General features: G+C 50.1%; 1 protein-coding gene across 1 annotated transcript; it reads right to left on the reverse strand.

Annotated features, from left to right (window-relative positions):
- Positions 1 to 6,436: 6,436 nt before the first annotated feature.
- Positions 6,437 to 13,944, reverse strand: NOCT (nocturnin). The gene is made up of 3 exons (XM_062493952.1): positions 13,672 to 13,944; positions 8,105 to 8,374; positions 6,437 to 7,272 (listed from the first exon to the last, which is right to left on the reverse strand). The coding sequence occupies exons 1-3, from the start codon at positions 13,853 to 13,855 to the stop codon at positions 6,437 to 6,439; spliced, it is 1,290 nt and encodes a 429-aa protein (XP_062349936.1). The 5' UTR covers positions 13,856 to 13,944.
- Positions 13,945 to 18,640: the final 4,696 nt, after the last annotated feature.

The raw sequence follows: 18,640 nt of genomic DNA on the forward strand, positions 1-18,640 counted from the left end.
AGCAAATTAAACAAGTGGGTCATTTCTTCCTGCAGCTTGCTTGAGAATGAAGGAAGAGTGTCACTGCTAAAGCTAAAGCAGCCTTTATTCAAGATGAAAGCAAGGGATCTGTGGAGCCTTTTTTTAGCCTTGGTGTGCTTATAAGATATCCATAAGAAGAACTTAGAATACTTTTTTTACTGTTAAGAGTCATATTGCTACATAGGAAAAAAAAATCCTTTCTGCTTCTGAAAAATATTTAGTGTACTGATATTTATAGCTGGCAAAAGTATTTCAGTGCTGCAGGCTAGCCTTTTGCTGCATAAAACAAAGCAAGAGCAATAATCCATTTAAGTTTTCCAAGGGAGTCTGTCTGCAACATAAATTATGGCACGTACTGGAATAAAAGGCTGAAGCTGCCTGGGAATTTACCAATTAATTTCTGTGGCCTGTCTATCTTTTTTATTAAAATCCAGCAGGAAGGTTCACCATTGGGCTGTAGCAGGCAGAATTGCCTTGAGATGGGAAGAGTCCCCAGCCTTTTCAGTTTTTCCACTCCCACCTTGCCTTCAAAATTACCCTTTAAGGAGTTGAAGCAGTGAACATCTTCTGTAACATGTCCAGGATGAAAGAATCCCAGCCCTTTCCACTTCAGAAGAGATTCTGCAGTGATGGCAGTATCATATAAATCATGCTCTTTCTCAACAGTTTGGTTTCTTGTGTAGAATTAATGTTGTAAGCAAGGGTATGAATTAAAAATGTCCTAAGAATCATACAGATACCATATACTTCACTGTGAGAGTGACAGTGGGAATTGTGCAGCTATGATAGTTCAGTTCCTGCTGGTAAAAAGCCTCCCATAATCCAGCCTGTGGCTCTGTGCTCTGGCAGTGGTGCCACACTGATAGACACCTTGACTGGCCTGAGGAAAATGGAGCTGCTTATAAAAAAGTGAAATGAAATAATGGGCTTTTTGGTGGGAGTAGTGGGGGTTTTTGGTTATGGTTTAGTTTATTTTTAAGTACAGACCTGATATTTGCTCTCAAGTCTGGGCTTTCTACCACAAGTGTAGTTTCTTCCAGAAGCTGCCAAAAGGAGTCTGGATGGAAGCTCCAGCTTCTGGTGTGAGTTTTTGTGGTAGGTGAGCAAGGATTTGACCTACTAAAGATACTGTCTTATAGGTATACATTGTGGTGTTGATTTTAGAATTGTTTAGCTGCAGATGACTACAGACATTCATTAATGAGCACTTGGATTATTTCTCCTTGCAAGACCATTTGAGGGAAGGTCCTAAGAGAAAATAATGCTAATGGAAAAGCACTGCATCTCACCCCCTTTCACAACTGAGGGCAGCCAGCACCATAAAAAGGAAGCTGTCAGTGTCTAGTTGGTATGAAACATGGCAGCAAGGCTCAAAGGTCTGTGTTTTTGTGGGGCTTTGAGAGTGTTGCATCTCTTCTTGCCCAGAATCTTCCCCCAAAAGTGTCACCCTTCTGGCTTCCAGGGACAATTTCTCTTTCTGAAATTCCAGCCAAAGGAGGTGCTGGCATGTTGCATGTGCCTGGTAAGAGTACTTACCAAGGCCATTGTCTCCTTGGTTGTAAAATCCGTTCTGTCTGGGGAAAGTCAAATCCACATAAACCCCAGGTGGGTTAAAGGAGCCTCTGCTTGGAAGCAGACCATTGTCCTCATCCTGCAAGAATCAGGAACACGTGCACTGCACGTTACAGCTGCACAACAGCAGTTTGTGTGCCTGATGAGTGTTGGGGGTTGGTTCTTTCCCTTTTCCCTCTGTGGAATTTTCCCCATTGTCATGCTAAGATACCTGTTGACTGGGCCCTGGTGACAAGGGGGAGGGGGGGGGAGAGAGAACAGGGAAACCCCATGGGCTCCAAAGAGCCAGAAGAGGAAGCAGAAGGCTCTGGCTCGGCCCATTTCCCCCGCGGAGTTGGGATGAGAAGGACGATCGCCGCCTGTGTCCCATCCCTGCCATCCCAGCGTCGGGAACCATCCTCACTGCTGTCAGACCCTGCCCTGCTGCCTTCTCGCTGTAACCTGCCACCATCCAGCACTCTGCTGAGCACTGGAACCCACACCGTGAGCGGAGAGCTCTCTCTCCATCTCTCTCTCTCCCCCTGGGACAGCGCTGCCATCACCCCCAGCCCTCCTGCGGCTCTGCGGGACCCGCCCGCCCCCAGCACCGGGAACTGCAGCTCAGGGAAAAGGTGCCTGCAGCCAGAAAGGGACTGGGACTGAGTTACTGTTCTGTTTGTGGGTAATTTCATAGCTGTTGTTGTTCTTGTTTGTCGTGTTAGATATACTAGTAAAGAACTGTTATTCCTACCCCCATATCTTTGCCTGAGAGCTCCCTTAATTTCAAAATCATAATAATCTGTAGGAAGGAAGGATCATTTCCTTAGCAAACACCTGTCTTTCAAACCAGGACAGATTTTGGCCGCCCAACGTGGGGCCTGAGGGCATTGAGAGGAAAGGGTGAAAAAGGAATAACAGTTCTTGAGTTACCTCAGTTTTGTGTTAGGTGGCATCATGTTGTCCAGCTTACTGTGGTTTGGGCTCCATGTGGCCACAGCTTTATCTCTTCCCATTTGCAATCCCTTACTTGAACATGGGTCCTATAACTCAGGCTGCTGTAACTATTATCCAGTTCCTTTTGTGGGTTGATAATGTGAGAAATTCATGGATTTTTAACTTCCTCTGGAAGGTGGGCACATGGATTCAGGGCTATCACACTCTAACTGTATGTTTTTGGGGTTACTTTAATAATGGTACATACTGTGAGGATATGACACCAGGGAAAATTTTGTCCCAACCCCTTACACAGTTTTTTGGGTCTGCTCCACCAGCTTTTGATGGGTTCAAATCTCTTCTAAGCAGTAATGATATCATACAGTGGCTGACATTGCTAATAGGCCTTGTAAACCTGTTCTATTTAACATTCCGAGATGAGGGGAGATTGACTTGGATGACAGCCCTGATACGTACCCCAAGAAGTAGGGATTCTGCCCCAGAGCCTGACCCTGCCCCAGAGGTTAAGGATTCTGCCCCTGAGCCTGACTCTGCATCAGAGCCCACCTTAGAGAGGACCCACCCAGAGTGGGTGGGGTTTCCAGTGAAGGAGATGGGCCAGATGCTGAAGGAGTTCCTTTCCCCAGCTCTTGAGAAACTCTCCCCCTGCCTTAAAGAGGGAGAACCTGATGGTGCAGCAGTGGAACCCACAGATGTTACATCTCTCCAGGCTCCAGCTGAACTGCAAGGGCACTCACAGCCAGCAGCAGTTGCCCCCATGAAAACGAGAAAGTCTAAGGTGAAAACAAAGCACCTGGATAATAAGGATCAGAAAGCAGGGCCCTCACAACCAGCAGGGGAGCCAGAGGTTGAGATCGTCACAGAGTCCCTGTCATACGAGAGTCTCCGTAATCTGCGTAAAGATGTTGTACGAAGGGGCCGTGAGGCTTTTACAACGTGGTTACTGCGGGTCTGAGACCTTATGGGTACAGGTGTGCAGCTGGATGGTACTGAGGCAAGGAATTTGGGACCCCTGACCCAGGACTCAGGTGTGGATCACATATTCGTAAGGGAACCAGGCCCCCTTTCCCTCTGGGAGCGGCTTTTAATGAGTGTAAGAGAGAGGTTTGTCCATAGAGAGAGAATGCAGGAGCACCACCATAGAATGCGCTGGAAAACCGCTGAGGAGGGGATCCAACAGCTGAGAGAAGTGGCAGTACTGGAGATACTCTTTGGGAGGGGTGGACAACATGACAATGACCCCGACAAGGTCAGGTGCACAGGGCAGATGTTGTGGAATCTGGCACACCTGGGGCCATCTCAATACACCACATTCACTGCAGCCATTAATGCTGACACCAACCACGAGACAGTGGGTTCTGTTGCCGATAAGCTCAGAAATTTTGAGAGTATAATGAATGGCCCAATGCAGGCTCAGGTCTCTGCTGTGAATAGGGATCTCAAAGAGGAGATGAGATTTGGGACTTCCAGTCACCAGACTCTGTACTTCCCTTCTCCACAATGTAAGTGCAGTAATTTATGGGCTGTGTAAAGCTCATACCTGTGGTGTTTCTTCTCTTCAAATGAGGTTTTAGAAGAAAGTGGCTGATACAGCTGCATCTTGTAAGGGGCCAGCCTTCTCAGGCACACTTTGCAGCCTTCAGGGAGGAATTATTGCGCCTCAGTTTGCAGGACTAGCTAGGTTTGTAGCTCCACACAACTGTTGGAAAGGGGAATATTTACAGTAATACAGAGTAGGTTTCCTCTCTAACTAGAAGACTGAGCAGCTTAACAGCTAAGCCTAACTTCCTTCCCTTCAGATGTGAAATTTGGGACATTCCAAGCTGGAGAAAGTGTGTGCTGTGAAGGCAAAGCAACCACGCCACTTTTAGGGTTACGGGTGGGGGAAAACAAGGGGAAGCATCAGCGCCAACTTGAAGCTCCAACTAGTTGAGACAGGTCACCTCCTTGGCAACAGGAACCTAGGACAGCAAAATGAGTAGGAGAGCAGCAGAGATACTACTTTTTTTCAAAGAGTTGTATTAATCAACACCTGGAACATTTAAGAGTTACTGTGCACCCTACTTCACATGGAAATACTGCTTTATTTGCCCTGCTATCTCTTCCTCAACTATCTAAATGTCAGCCCAACTCCAACTGTTGTCCCTCTTCCCTCCTCTTCCTGTGCAATTTTCTGGCATAATGGCATGTTTACAATGCATATGTGCAATTCCTATGTCACCCATGAGCAATCACAGGAGTTAATGGACTAACACACTACACTAACACACCTCTGTTGTAGCCCAGCTGCTTTGTGCAACTGTGCCAAACAACTGTGCTTGGCCACAATTTCCCTGGGTCCCAGGAAGAGGCTCCTGAACACTGTCGCTGTACAATTTCCAATCAGATGCAGGATCACCAATTCCTCTCAATAAATAAATTTTATCTTATAACAGGTTCCAGTGTAGCTCTAGATTCTGAAGATAAATAAAAGAAAATCTTTCAGCATTAAGACTGGCCCTTTACTGAAATAGCAAGATTGACAAGATTACAAATTTAAACCATTTAGAAAAGTAATACTCAAAGCAGAGGAAGAAATAGTCCCTGGTTAGCTGTGTCTTCCAGAGGGAAGCATAGAAGAGATGAGGGTACAGTCACTGTACAGCCTACAGGCTCTATGTATGTGACAGACACATGCACATGGACCTGGAAAAGTGAGGGTATTACTCTAGGTCATGGTCAGCCTCTGTTTCCTCACCTGCTTTTACTGGAGGGGGCCTTCCTCACATTTCTAATGAATTTGTCATTTCAGGTCATGGACGAATGACCTGACCACATTACTATGAGCTCAGCTTTTTGTCTAAACTGCATTAAACTTCCTTCATATTGCAACACAAAAAGATTTAAGACAATCTCACTTGTGGAGGCCCATGGGCTCCACCCATGGCCTTGCCCTGGAGGGACGTCCTTTGGGTGGGCTGTGATTAGCTTATCTCAACCCTCCTGGAAGGATGCTCCTTAGGTTGGCTCACCTTTTCTTATCGTGGTGAGCTATCCCACCATGCCCTAGTACCTATGTTAATCCTTTGTAACCCACTGGTCTGACCCCCTTGGTACCACCCTTGCTTTCCCCCATAAAAACCCCAGTATTTCCCCAGTTCTGGAGGGAGCAGTCGTTCCTGGCTCCCTTCACAGAGCTGCTGGATAATAAAGGAATCTCTGTGGAATTTGCAATGTGATGGTTCCCATCTCTCTGTCCCTGAGTTGGCCTGGGATAGCCTGGTAAGCAGAGCTGGAATGGCTGAGATGAAATCACTGATCAGAGCTGATCACTTGTGGCCACGGCCATTGCTTGCTGAGGCTCATCTGGCGGCTGGGAGAGCAGCCAGAAGACCCCCTAGAAGGCAGTTCCTTGTGGGACTCTCTCTCTCTGGGAAGGTTGGCGGCTTCCTGGGTCTGGAGGATTGGATCTCCATGAACCCCCATGAACACTCACTGGGTAGCTGAACCTCATTCCTTTTGGTACTTGCAGAAGCTTGACATGAAATAAATAAAATTAGCATTCTGTCAGGGCAAGTTGCTTTACAAACACAAGTGTTTTGATTTAAATACTAAGGCCTCCACATTCATCAGAGGATTAAATCCTTAAAACAGGGGGCCTAGTGAAAGGATAAAGCTCATTTCCCTTCTAGTTTTCAAACCCTGACATGGCAATAAGAGCATGACGAGAGCACTGGCTTCCTTCTTCTTCCCTTGAAGGTTGCACATTAATGAGGGCTGAACAGCAAGTGTAACTCCAAAACAAGTGCCTGAAATAATGGTTAGTCAACAGTATTTCCTCATCTTTCAACAGCATCTAGCTTCAAAGGTTTTCTCTAAAAAAAAGACTGGTGAGTTCGCACACTGCAATACCAGGTGGCATTCCAAGACATTACAGCAGTCTGTCAGGGTCCTGATTAAAACTAAAGTCACACACAAGGGACAGGTGATCGGAAGGGTAATTGAACGAGGGCAGCCTGTTGGGCCCAATTTGCTCTTCAGTCAGCAAGCCCAGGGCTGAGGTCACGTTCAAGGCATGCTGGGAATACCAGATATAATCCAGCGTGTGCCGGCACTCTCCAGAGGGCCGGATCTTCCAGGTGGTGTAGGGGGGCTCCGACTGTCCGTCAGGGCTCAGCAGCTTGTATGCACTGTTTAAATTGAGGCTGGAGTTGGAAAACTCCCTGTACACCTCCTCGGTGGGCTCGGCGTTGAAGTCTCCGCAGACAATCAGGGGGATCTTTGCTCCTTGGGTGATGTTCTTCAGGTTCTGGAGGAGGTCACAGCCCTGGGCGGAGCGGAACCTCTCCCAGCCCGTGCAGGCTTTCAGGTGGGTGACGGCGATGCAGAAGAGCCTCCCGGTTTCGTGGCACTTGAGCGTCTGGGCGATGGCCACCTGGTTGGTCTTCAGCTCCATGGCCGTCAGCCGGATATTGGCACTGCTGATGAGCTCGAAGCGTTCCTTGAGGAAGAACGTGGCGCAGCCGTCCGGCCCGTTGTTATGCTCCACATCCAGGCACGGTGAATGCAGCTTTGGGAAAAAGGTGCACTGGTAGCCCAGGCGGCTGAGGAGCGGCTCAAAGGTGTCAAAGTAGTGGTCGACTTCCTGAAGGCACAAGATGTCGGGCTTGTACACGAGGATTTCCTCCAGGATGAGGCACTTCCTCTCCTCCCATTTCAGAGCTTCCATTGGGCACTGAACAAAGTTGTCTTTGCCTTCCCCGAGAGCTGGAATTAGCAAGGAGGGGGCACAAAAACCACAAAAGTTACTGACAGCTGGAACAGCCTGTCATCCTCCAGGTTTTAGCAGTTTGCATGCAGGTCATGGGTTTTCCAGGAGTAGCTGGTGACTTTAGGGGTACCAGATTTGCCAATAGGTGTGAGAACCCCTTCTCAAGTCTCTGGAATCACTCCAAAAAATTAAGTTCCTTTTACAGATGAAAGACTTCCTCCCCGTCTGCCCACTACACAAGGGCAAGTACTTCCACATATGGCTGGTGCAGCGTAAGCCAAAATAAAATGAAGTGGGTTCAAACTGACTTAACTGCAGAAGGTTAGGGCAGTCCTTATGAGGGAAATTTCCCACACCAAAAGATTTTATGATGAGGCTGCTGCACTCGCCAACTTACAGCTTTGATTCAAAACTAGTAGCTAAAATTATTTTTAAGCATTAAGAATTCCCGTAGCAGATCTGAATTTCTGGATAGTTCACCAATAAGTTAATCAGAAACTGAAGAGAAACTTTACAAATAAAACCTTGAAAAAGGCTGAGTCTTCTCCGGGGTTAACAACCACCTAAAACTGATGGGTCACAGCTTTTTGAATACACTGTGTTCAGTTAAGACAGGAATTCAGGTCTACCTGTGGCATCAGAGTTGCAAGGAAAGACGTTTTTTTCCTTTCCTATGGGACAGAAGGAAAGCCACTATTTCAAAATATTCCCCCTGGTCCTCAGTCAGTTGTATCTCGTGTAGTTCACTCCTTTCCCTTCGCTCTGCCAAGGTTTTCATTGCTGCATTTGGTCTCAAGGCCATACCTGGGACTCACAAGCATCTCCTACCTTGGGCGAGGATGTTCCACTGCATGACCCGGATGGGGCGATGGTTACTGGCAGTATTCTTCTTCAGGTTCACAAAGTTCCTTTGAAACCGGGGTGGCCTCTTCTGCAGAACGATCTGACATTCCTCCAGCAAATCCTTGGGGTCTATAGGATCCAGCTGTGCTGAGTCCAGCTGCTCCAGGCAGTCCTGGTGTTGGGATGCGGCACCACTGCTCAGCGTCTTGGCGAGCACACTGTAGAGCCTGCTGGTGCTGTTTCCCATGGAACACACTGCAAGGGAAACAAAGGAAAACTGGCGTTAGAGATCATCGCATCACTTGGGTACTCTGTTGCAGTGTGCCCTGGTTTACAATACAAGATACATATTCTATTACCATCTGAGGAGGGTGATCATCCTTATCGCTGTGGGAAATATCTTCTGTTAATGGGCCATTGAGTCCTACTGTATAACTGATAAGATTACATCATCCCATTGGGAGATGCTCCAGCCAGGAGGATGAGCCAAGCCTTTCCTACCTAGATAAAAACTGAAGTTCAGATCACCAAAGCCAGCCTTTTTCCACTGGATTCCAGAGGAAGAACCAGGTTTTTTTTTTCCACATCATCGCTGGACCCTTTGGAGGAAAACTGCACCAACACCCTGACTGACAGGGTATCAGGTTGTATTCTGACTCTGTCACTGGTTTTATTTTTTATTATTGCATGTATTTTATTTTTCTTTTTTCTCTTCCCTATTAAAAATCACTGGTTTTGCTTTTCAAACCAGTACACAGTGACAGCCATTGGTGGCTTGTGCAGGAGCCTGTTCCTGAGGCTTAGACAAAATAAGAAGGATGCAGAGATGAGGTTAGTCCTGTCCAGTCTCATAGTCTGTCTGTCATCGGGGGTTGCAGCCTGCAAACAACCTGCTTTAAGACATCATGCTGCTGTCTTCTAAGGCAATAAAGAAGTCTTTCAACAAGAATAGCAGGGCTAAGATTAACTCTGCACACGTTGTAGAAAACACAATAGAGCACACTTTCTCCCTGCTCACAAAGGAGGGAGCCCAGCAGGTGGACAAATGCCGCCTGCTCCTTATTTCATGTGCAGCATTTGCTTCTGATGGAGATGGCAGTCTGCATGGCCTGGTGGTACCCTGTGTCCATCTGGGATAACTCCAGGCTGCAGACTACAGCCTGCAGGCCAGCAGGGTGACTCATTCCCTCAGGTTACTATTTAGTAGGAATCTCTGAGTAGGGTTTAATGTTGTCATGAGCACAAAGCAACCAGATATTTCTGCTGCTTAGACCTCAGGATGTGGAGCGAAGGCAGTGTCTCCCAGCTCCACATCTCTATGTTCATCCCCTCACCCTCCTTTCTCCCTTTATCTCCTCACTCTTCTGTGCTGTGCCCCAGCTCAGCAGGTTCCAGCACTCCCTGCAGTCCTCCCTGGGTCCCAGCCACCTCCTTTTCCTTTGGCCATCTTACCCACATGAGACCTACACACAAGCTGCTGCCCCCAGCTCTCCCTGCTAATGCAGCTGGCCCTCACCCAGTCCTCTGTCTCCTACAGGGAGGTTCCCCCATCCCACATGGGGTCACAGCTGCCATGGGATGGGGATGCACTTGTGTCCCTGCTCTGTTTTGCTCTTTGGTTTATGCAGAGTTTGTGGTGTTTCTACACCACGTGTGCAAGAGCTCACCAACCCAATCTCAGGGAGAGGGCTTTGCTCCTTCAAACACAGGCAGGAAGGAATGCTTGCACCACAGCAACTTGCACAACAGGTAATGCTGACTGAGTTCTGTTGTTGTCTCAACTTACTTATTTACTCTGAATGCCTTTTGCAAAGGAAATCTTAAGCAAAAGAACTTCAGTGTTGCACTGCTGTTGGCCCACAGTGGTTCTAAAGTAAGTTGAGTTACTTAAAAAAGGAAGGGAATGAAATCATCATCTTGTGCTCACATCCTGCAGCAGATTTGGGGTGCTACCCAACACACCTGCATGTTCAGACTGAACTACAGCACTGCCAATTGTAAGAGCTGGTGACAGATGTACAATGGCAGGCTAGAGGGGCAGGCAGTAAGATGGACATCCTTACATTTCAATAAAAATACTCAGGGGGAAAAGAAAGGCTCACAGTATAAGCTTCATATCCTTGTATTTAGGAAAATAGATACTTCTAAAAGACACTAAAAACTACTTGCTTTAATGTATGTTTTGCATGTATAAGCCCACAGAACAGTTCTAAGAAAGCTGTGAAATGGGAATTTACATTAGATATAGGATGTTTCTCCTCATGTCTGTCTTTTTAGTTAAAGTAACAGGAGTTCCTCGAACTGAGATGTGATCTTGAGCTCACACACATGAATGTCTTTCCAGGGAAACCACGTGGAGTGCTTCAGTTTCTGCAGTCTTTCTCAGTTTACAATTCTTCTCAAGAAGCCAAGTACTGCTGAAGGAGAAGAAGTGGCATTTAACAGTGAGGGAAAACACAAAATCCCTAAGCAGGACCCTGACACAGCTGTGAGGGGAGAGGGAGCAGTAATGAAAGCATGCTCTGTGCTGGATACAGAAGGGTGCAGTTTACACACAACCAAGGCTGCCAGGCAGCCATGTAGAAACCCAAAGAAATCAACAGAGCTTTTAATAGATACTCCACAGGGAGTCACACACCTATTTTTAGGACAGGTACAACCCATAGCTAAGTGCTGCAACTGGAGATAAGCCCGCTGTGTTTTCTGCTGCATCAGGGTTGCTGTCAGCAGCTGAATACAGCCCCTGCCATGCCACGGATGAACGTGGCTCATGTGGGGCAGGCACTCCAAAGGAATGTTTGGAAATAATTACCCTCCCAAGAAGCCACTAGCAAGCTCTTAGGCTGCTTGTGGCTTGACCTGAGTCAGAGGGATGATGCTGAAAGGGACAAGGTAGGTGTAATACAGCTGGAGTCAAAGGTCTGTTGGCAAAGCCCTGAGCAGCTTACAGCTGTTACAGCAGGATAAAGGCTAAGTTCAGCCTCCACCTGCCAAGCTGCCAACAAAGCCAGAGTATTGTCTACATCTCATCATCCCTGGGATCGTGGCGTATCCAGCTCTTTATGGGGTGCAAAGCATAGCCTAGCCTGTACTATGGCCCAGAACTGATCTGACAGCTTTGAAACTAAGTCATGTTTCAGGAAGGAAAAAGAGCTTCAGTCTTCTTTTGAGGACCCAGAGGAGATGGTGTGAAAGAGGGTCTGTAAATTAAGCACTTTCACTCCTGGTACAGGTGGCTTGAAAGTTCTTGGCTGAAGGAGGGGCTCCTTGGGAAGATTCCAGCTTAAGACGACTACGTATCAGCACAAATTCTTTGTACCCAAAGTGCTGAAATCAGGACAACACAGACTGAGGTGTTCTGCTGAACAGGGGCGAGGCCAAAAACCTTAACTCGAAAACTCCAAACACAAAATCGATTTTGTCATTTCTGCAATGCTGAACCATGTCCACAGCAGTCCAGCTGTACAACACAAGTACAAGGCCACCACTCTGAAATCTTACAGTGCAAGCTAAGTGACCTGTAACTTGCTGGGATAATGTGTGCAGCCAGTGCTGTGACACTGTGGTGCTGGTGCAGGCACAGGCACAAGTGGACTCCTGAGCTTGCACTGTAGCAGTGGATTGCAAACATAATACTCTTGGTGTGATGTAACAGGGAACATCAACTCAGCAATTACTATTCAAGGTGCTCAAAATCAAAAAGTTCCTTCCTCTCGGCAAGGGTGGTACCTCAGCATAGTAAGGGCAAGGGAAGAGTTCAGACTGTGAATTAAATGTAAGAACAGGCTGTAAAGTTGGAACTTTCCTTGCATCATCCAGCACAAAAGAGATGAACTTCTAGGATCTCAGCAAAGAGCCATCAGAGACTTTAAAGTAAAGGCTTTGCTTCAGAGATGAGGGCTGCAGAAGCGTACTGGGCCCTGACCTTTTGGGTAAGGTGAACAACATTCTCATTTCCCTTCCTTTCAGGTCATACCTCCCAACACTGCTTTCAGCCAGAAGCCCTACCCTGTTTACAAGGCTTTCCCTGCCAGGTGAATGGCTCCACACACCTGCAGTCTGGAGCTGCATCAGCCTCCAGGGCACCAGAGGCTGGCAGCAGCTAGAGATGGCTCCCCTGGAACCCCAGTTCTAGGAACAACTTGACAGGTGCCATTCCCATGTGACAAAATCTGTGCTACCATGGTATCATACTACATGTACAACCTCATCTGGGACAGCAAGGAGAGTTTGTCAGAGCAAGACAGAAGCTGCTTGTTCTCAACAGGCAACCCCAGGAAGAAGAGGGAACCTCAAATCCTGCCTCCAGTAATATGGAGAATCACTACTTGGCACAAGCTCTGGAAACCTTTATCTTCATGAGTGCTTTATTAATCATGAGCTCGATTCTGCCAGCTCTCAGATACATATGCTCCTCTTCCCTGTAGTGCCATGAAGCCTCAATCCTGCCATATGGCATCCTGGCCCAGCTTCAACAGGAGGAATGGAAGTACTCTGCCCCAGCCTGGCTTTTACAACAGGGAACGAACTCACTTCAGCCCAACCCCAGCTGAAGGCAGTAGGGTAAAGTGGATCTCCTGTGTGCCAGATAAGCAATATAGCCTCAAACATACCGTCCAGAGAAGCTGTGGCTGCTCTACCACTGGAAGTGCCCAAGCCCAGCCAGGATGGGGCTTTAAGCACTGTGGTCTAGTGAGAGGTGTCCCTGCCCATTGAGAGAGGGCTGGAACCAGACGACCTTTGAGGTATTTTCCAACCCAAACCATTCAGTGATAAAGAGCTGGGTTTATCACCCCTTCCACAGCAACAGTCTGGAGCAGAGGTGGCTGCTGCCCTGCTGCTCCGGCTTTCAGCAGGAATGGCTCCAGGTGAGCATCCTGAGCCACGGCCAGAGGCAGCAGAGGTGGCTCAAGGCTGGGCGCGGTGGGTGCGTCCCTGCCCTGCCCTGATCCAGATTTGGAGCGGGGCACACGCCCGGGAGGTGTCTGGGCACAGCCACACAAGGGCAGCTGGGCACTTCCCAGAGCTCGTGTGGGGAAGGAGGAACGGGATGTAATTCCTGAGCGGCGCAGGATCCGCACAGACACACACACAGCGTACGATAGCCTGCTGCTGCCTGCCAGAGGGTAACCCGGGCTGCTCCCACACACTGCCCGGGTGAGAACACCCCGCTGAGAGCCAAGCTCATCCCACACGAAGTGCAGCGCTGAAGAAAGAGGCAGCTCGGCTATCCTGACAGCGGGATGTGCACGCTGACCCCGGGGCTCACCAGGCAGGCCAGCACACCGATACCTGGGTGTACCCCAAGCACCCAGCCCAGCCCATCCCTCAGGCGGAGCACACCCAGCCAGGAACGCCGGGAGCTCCAGCGGGCTGTCCGGCCGTTGCCGCGGGACGCTGCCCGCTCCAGCCCCCGAGAGTTGGCGGGCGAAGGGACACGCAGATACGGGCAGGAAAGCGCAGATCCCGCTCCGACAGCAGCCGGGCGCCCGCCTGCTGTGACCCCGCACGGCTCCCGGGGCAGTCGCGCACCCTCCTCGGTCAGCACCCACCTGTGCGGGGCGGCGTCCCCGGGGCGGGCGGGCCGCCCGCTGCTGCCCGCGGGGCGGCGGGGCCGGGGAGCGCCGGGTGGGAGCGGGGCCGCGGCAGCGGCAGGCGGCAGGCCGAGGCGGCGGCGGGAGCGCAGCAGAGGGCGGGAAGGGCCGAGCAGAGGCAGCGCGCGGAGCTCTGGTACATGCTCCCGGCGGGACGGAGCGGGACCGGCAGGCATAGGACGGGATCAGCGGCGCACCTGCTCCCGTGCCCGTCCCGCGGCCGCGCTTATAGAGGCGCGCGTACCTCGGGCACTACCACTGCAGGGGGAGAGACAAGGTAATAACAAATTCCCCCGGAGCCGCCGCCCTCACCCCGAGCCCGCCCGCGGACACCAGCGGGGCTCCGCTTTCCGAGACCTTCCCGCGGCTCACGCTGCGGAGCACGCTGCGGTAGGAAGAACGCGCCCCGTGGCCGCTCCCGCCTTCCTTGCACCGGCGTGGAGTGGTGTGGCCCGGGGGAGGTCTCCGCTCCCACGGACGCCGCGGCGCAGCAGCGCCCGGTCCGGCCGGGAGCAACGGGGCGCGGCAGACGTCGGAACCCGCCCGAGGGTTTGTGCCCTGTCCTAGTTTGAAAGACAGGTGTTTGCTAAGGAAAGCAGAAGCCTCCTTTTGAACGGAAAAATGTGATCCTTCCTTCCTGCAGATTATTATGATTTTGAAATTAAGGGAGCTCTCAGGCAAAGATATGGGGGTAGGAATAACAGTTCTTTACTAGTATACCTAACAAGACAAACAAGAACAACAACAGCTATGAAATTACCCACAAACAGAACAGTAACTCAGTCCCAGTGTTTTTTGGCTGCAGGCACCTTTTCCCTGAGCTGCAGTTCCCGGTGCTGGGGGCGGGCGGGTCCCGCAGAGCCGCAGGAGGGCTGGGGGTGATGGCAGCGCTGTCCCAGGGGGAGAGAGAGATGGAGAGAGAGCCCTCTGCTCACAGTGTGGGTCCCAGTGCTCAGCAGAGTGCTGGATGGTGGCAGGTTACAGTGAGAAGGCAGCAGGGCAGGGTCTGACAGCAGTGAGGATGGTTCCTGGTGCTGGGATGGCAGGAATGGGGCTGAGGCGGCGATCGTCCTTCTCGTCCGAACTCCGCGGGGGAAAATAGAGAGAGCCAGAGCCTTTCGTTTCTTCTGGCTCTTTGAATCTTGTGAGGTTTCCCTCCTCTCTCTCCCCTCCGCCTTGTCACCAGGGCCCAGTCAACAGGTATCTTAGCATGACAATGGGGAAAATTCCACAGAGGGAAAAGGCAAAGAACTAATCCCGAACATTATCCACCCCGAATTTTCCCATACTATCATGCTACATCAAATTAAAATCTTCAAATTATAGACATACATGTAGTTACAGATACAGGCACAGTATCATAGGTAGTTCACCTGGCCCTTGAGCAAAGACCACCCCATGAATTGGATTGTCTTTGCTGGAGGCAGAGTTCACCCAAACAGTTTTTCCTAGCATACCTCTCATGTGCACCACTGGAACCTTGTCCCCATCTGGTGTTCTCAAGGGCTCAGACTGGGCAGGGCCTGCTTGATTAGTGGAACCTCGGGTGTTCACTAACCATGTGGCCTTTGGTAGATTAATCTCCCAGTTTTTGAAAGTCCCCCCACCCAGTGCCTTCAAGGTGGTTTTAAGCAGCCCATTGCACCGTTCCACTTTCCCAGCCGCTGGTGCATGATAAGGAATGTGGTACACCCACTCGATGCCGTGTTCTCTGGCCCAGGTGTTTATGAGGCTGTTCTTGAAATGAGTCCCATTGTCTGACTCAATTCTCTCACAGGTACTGCACGCCCCTCCAGGTGAAAGCAAACGGAGGCCTGCACTCTGCTGCCAGAGGAATGGAGAAAAATGCATTGGCAATGTCAATGGTGGCGTACCACTTTGCTGCCTTGGACTCCAGCTCGTACTGGAGTTCCAGCATGTCCGGCACGGCAGCGCTCAGCGGTGGAGTCACTTCATTCAATGCACCATAGTCCACAGTCAATCTCCATTCTCCATCAGACTTGCGCACAGGCCAGATGGGGCTGTTGAAGGGTGAGTGGGTTTTGCTGACCACCCCTTGACCCTCCAGCTCACGGATCATCTCGTGGATGGGGATCACGGCATCTCGATTTGTCCTGTACTGCCTGTGGTGCACTATCGAGGTGGCAATTGGCACTTGCTGCTCCTTCACCTTCAGGAGTCCCACTGCAGATGGGTTCTCTGGCAGTCCAAGCAAGGTGTTCAATTGCTTAATGTTTTCTGCCTCTACAGCAGCTATTCCAAAAGCCCACCTGAGTCCCTTTGGGTCTTTGTAATAGCCATTCCTCAGGAAGTCTATGCCTAGAATACACGGTGCCTCTGGGCCAGTCACAATTGGATGCTTCTGCCACTCCTTCCCAGTCAGGCTCACCTCAGCCTCCAGCAAAGTCAATTCCTGTGATCCCCCTGTCACCCCAGCAATAGAAACAGGCTCTTCCCCCACATGTTCTGATGGTATTAGGGTGCACTGTGAACCAGTGTCAACTAATGCCCTATGTTTTTGTGGCTCTGATGTGCCAGGCCATCGGATCCACACCGTCCAAAAGACCCGGTTTTCCCGTGCCTCTCCCTGGCTAGAGGCAGGGCCCCTCTAGCACTGGTTATTATTTCCTTCCTGGGCATACATGTTGGAGGTTCCCTCAAGGGGATCTGACAAATCATCCTCCCTTTTGTAATACCCTGCATCTTGGTTATGGGAAGCTGAGGCTACCTTCACTTTAGTGGAGCTCCTTTGGTTAGTGTTTCCCTCCTTGAGCTGACGCACCCGCGCTGCCAGGGCAGAAGTGGGTTTCCCATCCCACCTCCTCATGTCTTCCCCATGGTCACGCAGAAAGAACCGCAGGTCAGCTCGTGGGGTGTATCCTCTCTCCCTAGCTGGGGGACATTCGGCTCTAACTCTGGGATTCACACTGGTGCTGCATTGACCCTTTTAATTTCCTCCCTCACTCCTCTTATCTCCTCCTTAAACTCCTCTTTGAGTTCCCTAATCACAGCAGAGACCTGAGCCTGCATTGGGCCGTTCATTATACTCTCAAAATTTCTGAGCTTTTGGCAACAGAACCCACTGTCTCGTGGTTGGTGTCAGCATTAATGGCTGCAGTGAATGTGGTGTATTGAGATGGCCCCAGGTGTGCCAGATTCCACAACATCTGCCCTGTGCACCTGACCTTGTCGGGGTCATTGTCATGTTGTCCACCCCTCCCAAAGAGTATCTCCAGTACTGCCACTGCTTTCAGCTGTTGGATCCCCTCCTCAGCGGTTTTCCAGCGCATTCTATGGTGGTGCTCCTGCATTCTCTCTCTATGGACAAACCTCTCTCTTACACTCATTAAAAGCCGCTCCCAGAGGGAAAGGGGGCCTGGTTCCCTTACGAATATGTGATCCACACCTGAGTCCTGGGTCAGGGGTCCCAAATTCCTTGCCTCAGTACCATCCAGCTGCACACCTGTACCCATAAGGTCCCAGACCCGCAGTAACCACGTTGTAAAAGCCTCACGGCCCCATCGTACAACATCTTTACGCAGATTACGGAGACTCTCGTATGACAGGGACTCTGTGACGATCTCAACCTCTGGCTCCCCTGCTGGTTGTGAGGGCCCTGCTTTCTGATCATTATTATCTAGGTGCTTTGTTTTCACCTTAGACTTTCTCGTTTTCATGGGGGCAACTGCTGCTGGCTGTGAGTGCCCTTGCAGTTCAGCTGGAGCCTGGAGAGATGTAACATCTGTGGGTTCCACTGCTGCACCATCAGGTTCTCCCTCTTTAAGGCAGGGGGAGAGTTTCTCAAGAGCTGGGGAAAGGTACTCCTTCAGCATCTGGCCCATCTCCTTCACTGGAAACCCCACCCACTCTGGGTGGGTCCTCTCTAAGGTGGGCTCTGATGCAGAGTCAGGCTCAGGGGCAGAATCCTTAACCTCTGGGGCAGGGTCAGGCTCTGGGGCAGAATCCCTACTTCTTGGGGTACGTATCAGGGTTGTCATCCAAGTCAATCTCCCCTCATCTCGGAATGTTAAATAGAACAGGTTTACAAGGCCTATTAGCAATGTCAGCCACTGTATGATATCATTACCGCTTAGAAGAGATTTGAACCCATCAAAAGCTGGTGGAGCAGACCCAAAAAACTGTGTAAGGGGTTGGGACAAAATTTTCCCTGGTGTCATATCCTCACAGTATGTACCATTATTAAAGTAACCCCAAAAACATACAGTTAGAGTGTGATAGCCCTGCATCCATGTGCCCACCTTCCAGAGGAAGTTAAAAATCCATGAATTTCTCACATTATCAACCCACAAAAGGAACTGGATAATAGTTACAGCAGCCTGAGTTATAGGACCCATGTTCAAGTAAGGGATTGCAAATGGGAAGAGATAAAGCTGTGGCCACATGGAGCCCAAACCACAGTAAGCTGGACAACATGATGCCACCTAACACAAGACTGAGGTAACTCAAGAACTGTTATTCCTTTTTCACCCTTTCTTCTCAATGCCCTCAGGCCCCACGTTGGGCGGCCAAAATCTGTCCTGGTTTGAAAGACAGGTGTTTGCTAAGGAAATGATCCTTCCTTCCTACAGATTATTATGATTTTGAAATTAAGGGAGCTCTCAGGCAAAGATATGGGGGTAGGAATAACAGTTCTTTACTAGTATATCTAACAAGACAAACAAGAACAACAACAGCTATGAAATTACCCACAAACAGAACAGTAACTCAGTCCCAGTGTTTTTTGGCTGCAGGCACCTTTTCCCTGAGCTGCAGTTCCCGGTGCTGGGGGCGGGCGGGTCCCGCAGAGCCGCAGGAGGGCTGGGGGTGATGGCAGAGCTGTCCCAGGGGGAGAGAGAGATGGAGAGAGAGCTCTCTGCTCATGGTGTGGGTCCCAGTGCTCAGCAGAGTGCTGGATGGTGGCAGGTTA

The sequence above is a fragment of the Cinclus cinclus genome, chromosome 5 (genome assembly GCF_963662255.1).
Source record: "Cinclus cinclus chromosome 5, bCinCin1.1, whole genome shotgun sequence".
Classification (NCBI taxonomy): Eukaryota; Metazoa; Chordata; class Aves; order Passeriformes; family Cinclidae; genus Cinclus; species Cinclus cinclus.

Bases quoted from the DNA above. Each gene is read 5' to 3' on its own strand.
- NOCT (XM_062493952.1), bottom strand. From the start codon at position 13,855: ATGTACCAGAGCTCCGCGCGCTGCCTCTGCTCGGCCCTTCCCGCCCTC. The intron at 8,375-13,671 runs GTGGGTGCTGAC...TTTCCCTTGCAG, and splicing joins GGGGACGCCGCCCCGCACAG to TGTGTTCCATGGGAAACAGC. The intron at 7,273-8,104 runs GTAGGAGATGCT...TGCTAATTCCAG, and splicing joins GTGGAACATCCTCGCCCAAG to CTCTCGGGGAAGGCAAAGAC.